The sequence below is a fragment of the Pygoscelis adeliae genome, unplaced genomic scaffold (assembly GCF_000699105.1).
Source record: "Pygoscelis adeliae isolate BGI_AS28 unplaced genomic scaffold, ASM69910v1 Scaffold567, whole genome shotgun sequence".
Classification (NCBI taxonomy): domain Eukaryota; kingdom Metazoa; phylum Chordata; class Aves; order Sphenisciformes; family Spheniscidae; genus Pygoscelis; species Pygoscelis adeliae.
This window is the reverse complement of record NW_008825081.1, coordinates 133,405-138,022: the sequence shown is the minus strand read 5'-3', so window position 1 is coordinate 138,022 and position 4,618 is coordinate 133,405. Positions and strand designations below refer to the sequence as shown.

Sequence of the window (4,618 nt, the reverse complement as noted above, 5' to 3'; positions counted from 1 at the left end):
TTGAGTCACCATCCCTGGAGGTATTTAAAAGACGGGTAGATGAGGCGCTGAGGGACATGGTTTAGTGGCCATGGTGGTGTTGGGTTGATGGTTGGACTCAATGATCTTGGAGGTCTCTTCCAACCTTAATGATTCTGTGATTCTATGATTCTGTGAAGGCGTACTCACGTTCAGCTGCGCACCTGCAGCGCATCTTCGTTTCTGTAGCCATGTGAAAGACACTGTGCGTGACCTCGGTTCCGGAGTGACTTTCTCAGGCAGTTAACTCCTTTCTCATCGCAGACCCTTAGAAGTTCCCAGCTTTCAGATTTAGAGCGTGAACTTTGACAGTAGCGATAGCAGAGGAGTTGATCGTTTGGGGTGAGGTGGGGGTTGATTGGTTTAGAAAACCCAATCCACCACAGCAAAGATTACATCCACCTTTTACCAGGGGAACTTCTGATGGATAGGGTAGGATTTGTTGCAACAAAATGGGCGAAATATCCAAAGATACGGAGGACAAAAACGATCGGAAACTAGCGTGGCCCCTTTCCCTTGCTTCCGCTATCCAATCCCTGTCTTTTCTACTACATGATCCACACGACAACGTCTGTGGGAAGTTACAGGAGTGCACAGTGAGTATTGTTACCTTTTATTGTATGAATTATACCATGCGTGCATGCTCAGAATAATAAAACCCGGCTTTAGTATCACAAAGCGTAGGTACTTCACCGGTCTAGGAGAAAGCTGTATCTGTGATAACGCTGATCAGGTGGGGGATTGTGTTCCAAGGATGATGCAAAAGCTGACTGAACGGCAATACCGAATTCACTGCCTAATAGACTAGCTCCTCAAGGGAGAGCAAACAGTATTGGGCAATGCCGTCCAAGGAGTTTCCTATGATTCAACTCATTACAGAAGTAACGCTTGTAGCAACAAGGGCCCGATACCCAGCTGTGAACGTTGCAGATCGGTTCACGCAAGACCTGACAAAACCGGCTAGTGGTAGGGAACAATACGCCTCACCGGAGGCGTTTGAGGGACATCAAGCGAGTCTTCGGAGTAATTAATCATCGGGTAGGAGAAAACACAGTTGCAAGAACAAGACTGGACCTCAGTGACGGTTCAAGGACTGCATGTATGAAAAGGTACGCCTTTTTAGGCATACCTTAGGTAGGACTCTTGGAAAAATGGCAAATCCTAAATAGCAATCCAAAATTTCTGGAATAGTTTCGATTTTTTTCAAGAGCTCTCTGGTTTGGCAGAGAGGACAAAGCACAGGGGCATCTAAAACGCTTCACAACTGCACTATCGTGTTGGGATGCAAGTCAGTACCAGAACGCATCTTCCCGGGAGGAAGGCAACCCTGGACTTCCCGAGCTCGCTTTCTTCATCGTGAAGTCAGTAGTTTTATGAGCTCCTTCTGCCTGGGGCCTGTCTACGGGTTTTCAAAGATTTTGTCACCACTCTAAATATTTATAGCTCAGAAGCCTAAGAACAATTGTACGAAGCAACTTAATTTTTAAATAAAATCCTGGTTTATTATAATTCAAATTACACAAGCGCGTTAAAGAGATTTTAGCTGGATTTTTCTTTTTTTAAAGACAGAACTGCACCATTTTAAACCACTGCAACAGAATATAAAGCAACAGTTCTCTTGCATCGTGCCCCTGCTGCTCCGCTTCAGGAAAGAAAGGCACAATGTTTCAAGGTAAATAATTAATGGAAGTATCAAATCAAGACTTTGTGCCTTCAGTAAGCTAAGTAAATTTCGCATACAGCATAACTCCTTTAGCTCAGCCACGGGTTTGTCACGAAAAACCTATATTCTTCATCCTTTAACCATGACGTTTATGTTGCCACAATGCAATTCGTAGTTCTTTAGCAAGGTCAAGAACAGCTATGGCTTTTAAGGTGAAAGCCTGAAGTATCGCACTAGCAGTTAGTGAAACTAAGACGCTAAGACACATTTACCTTCCAAAGCCAGATTTATTCATAAGTTATTTAAGCTAAACTCTAATCACACCAAACAGATGATAGATGAAAAGTAGTTCCAGTGAGGAAAACAAAGAATTTTGGTTTTCAAACATTTTAAATTAAGAAATGTGCCAGCTGCCATTTTAGTGGCAAAAGAGACCCTCTCCTGCAAGCGATAAGGGTTTTTACTCAGCTAAAACGTGCAAAGAAAAAAGTCTCAAAGTGAGAGAAATGTCCCTAGTTCATACCGGACACAAGGGAATAAAATCCTTATGAATGAATTCCTTTAATCTGTTTTCTTGTCAGAAACTTCTGTGGATCTCTCTGCAGCAATTCCATTTGCAACGCCATTGCTTTCAAACTGCAAACAAAACACAGCATCATTAATGGGATGTCAAAAAAGGGCTCTACACCCAGAACAGTACCAGTTGCTGATGAAAGTTACTTTTAGAAGCAAGGCCAGTGAAGAGCTATGAAGAAATCTGCAGCGAGAACCAAAGCGATGGATTTACACGTAATTTTTGCTTCGAGGGGCCGGGGGAGGGGGGGGGAGCGAGGGCAGAGACAACACACACAAATCTTTGAATTTTCTCAGAAGAGATAAATATGCACTGCACGATTTACAGACACTAAACCTTTTCCCCCCGTTATGAGTGGCAGAGCTAGCTGAAGAGCGGGGCTTTTTTTTTTTATTTTTAATTCTGCTTCATGCAGCTGGTGTGATGTACCAATTACTCGACTTCTTCCTCCTCGGAAAGAACAGCCAGTCGTTACAAAAAAATTAAATTAACTACGCTGTTTCAGAAAACGGGTGCAATACCTATCCTTCCAAGACCTACCGGAAGCTGCCTGGGAGTAACTGCTGTTTCCAGCCGGCTCAGTACTCCCTTTTTGTAAGAAAATAGCCACAAAAACATCTATAAAAACAGCCAACGATTCACTCTTTTGCGGTGCCCGCCCTGAACTATTGCTAGGCGTTTTACCGGGAGTTAGCGAAGTGATTAATCTTACTTTATAAATTCCAGACTCATCCTCCCGGTCTCTCTTCGTGGCTGAAGGTGCCCGTGGGTTTCCAGCGCTGCCTCCTTGACCTTGTGTGGCGGCTGTTGTTTCTTCCACCGCTTTCTTGGGCCATACGCGCTTAATGAAGGGCGCGATAACGGGATAGATGTACGGTTCAAGGAATTTCTTGTAGACCCAGAGGAGAACGGGAATGACGATACAAGGAATGCACACCATGGCTTCCCCTTGTTCTGCGCCAAAGCTGGTGAGGGAAGAAAACCCAACAGCTTAGGATGCGAGCGTCTGTAACGCCATGAGCTAAGACAACGAATAAAGATCGTCGTTGATATTCAAACGTAAAGGATTCTTTAGTAACAGATTAACTGCTAAAGTTTCAAAAACGCTGTGTGTGTTCCAATGTTGCAAAGTCCTCAACGCCAAGGGAACCATTCTTGACGTTTTAACGGAAAAGGGAGGAGAGTTTGCATTAATTCATCATTCCTACAGCTGGCGCTTAGAAAAGCGCATGCAGAAAATCAAAGTTTTGGGCTGAAACCGCACAAAAACGGTTTAAGCCGTGAGCCGCAGGTGTTAGCCCCGTTCTTGCTCTAATAAAACAGAGGGTCCAAAAGGTTTGGTTTTCCCATTCCCTCTTTATTTAAGGCGACGTTAAATGGCAGGACTCCACTCAAATCTACCACCGAAGGGCAGGTCGGTGGGAGAGGGGAGGAGAATCCTAGTCAGGATTTGGGAAAAGGAGAATACGGGGTACTTCCTTCCTCCTGCTCAGGAGGAATCGCTCGATCCCACACCGATCCCATGCAATCGGCCAAACTATCGGAAAACGAGGCCTTCCCTCTCTCCCACAAACGGCAGCCCGAAGCCTGCGATGAAAACAGCCGAAAGCCGAAGCGCAGAAGGGAACAACGGGGAGGGGAAACAGTGGAGCAGGATTAGGGCGGTCCCTCTCCGTGCCGATCAGCGACGCGTTAGATACGCTCTGCTGCGCGGCACAACTTTGCCCTTCGCTTTCCTCCTTTCTAGGCTGCCGACACCTGAATTCTTACGCCAAGGAGCAAACCAAAAGCTTTCCGGGATGGAGGACGAAGAGGCAGACGCGCGCGCTTCGTTTGGGATCAGAGTTTCACTTTTTTTTTTTTTTTTTTTTTTTTTTTTTAAAGCTCTCCTAAAGATTTTTTTTTTTTTTTTTTTTTTTTTTTTTTTTTTTTTTTTTTTTTTTTTTTTTTTTTTTTTTTTTTTTTTTTTTTTTTTTTTTTTTTTTTTTTTTTTTTTTTTTTTTTTTTTTTTTTTTTTTTTTTTTAAAAGCTCTCCTAAAGATTTTCGGCCCCAGGCCCTGCGGAACGAACGGAGTTATCAACTTCCAGCTGGCTACTTCCAAGTGTCGTTTCGGCTGCTCCCAACCTCGCTTCACAGGACCCGCTCGTCTCCGAAGCCAGCGAGGAAGCTTAAATCGAAGCAACGTGAGCGAGGTCATCCCTTAAAGCCGCTCGGAGAGACCATTCCGGCGCTCTCCCCGCCAGGGCTTCCCAGGCGCTGAATTATTCAGCGAGGCGGTGCGGGTTCGTCCCTTAGCCGAAAAAGGTGGCTGGAGGGAACCCCCCCCCCGGGGCTGCCTTTCTGAGGGAACGGCAAGCGGGCG

At 45.0% G+C, this 4,618-nt stretch overlaps 1 protein-coding gene across 1 annotated transcript; it reads right to left on the bottom strand.

Moving 5' to 3' along the window:
• Positions 1 to 1,948: 1,948 nt before the first annotated feature.
• LOC103919458 (chromosome unknown open reading frame, human C18orf32) lies at positions 1,949 to 3,240 on the bottom strand. Its single transcript, XM_009326966.1, has 2 exons — positions 2,968 to 3,240; positions 1,949 to 2,317 (listed from the first exon to the last, which is right to left on the bottom strand). Exons 1-2 carry the CDS (start codon positions 3,193 to 3,195, stop codon positions 2,243 to 2,245), a joined length of 303 nt encoding a protein of 100 aa, XP_009325241.1. The 5' UTR covers positions 3,196 to 3,240; the 3' UTR covers positions 1,949 to 2,242.
• Between the last annotated feature and the right edge of the window lie 1,378 nt (positions 3,241 to 4,618).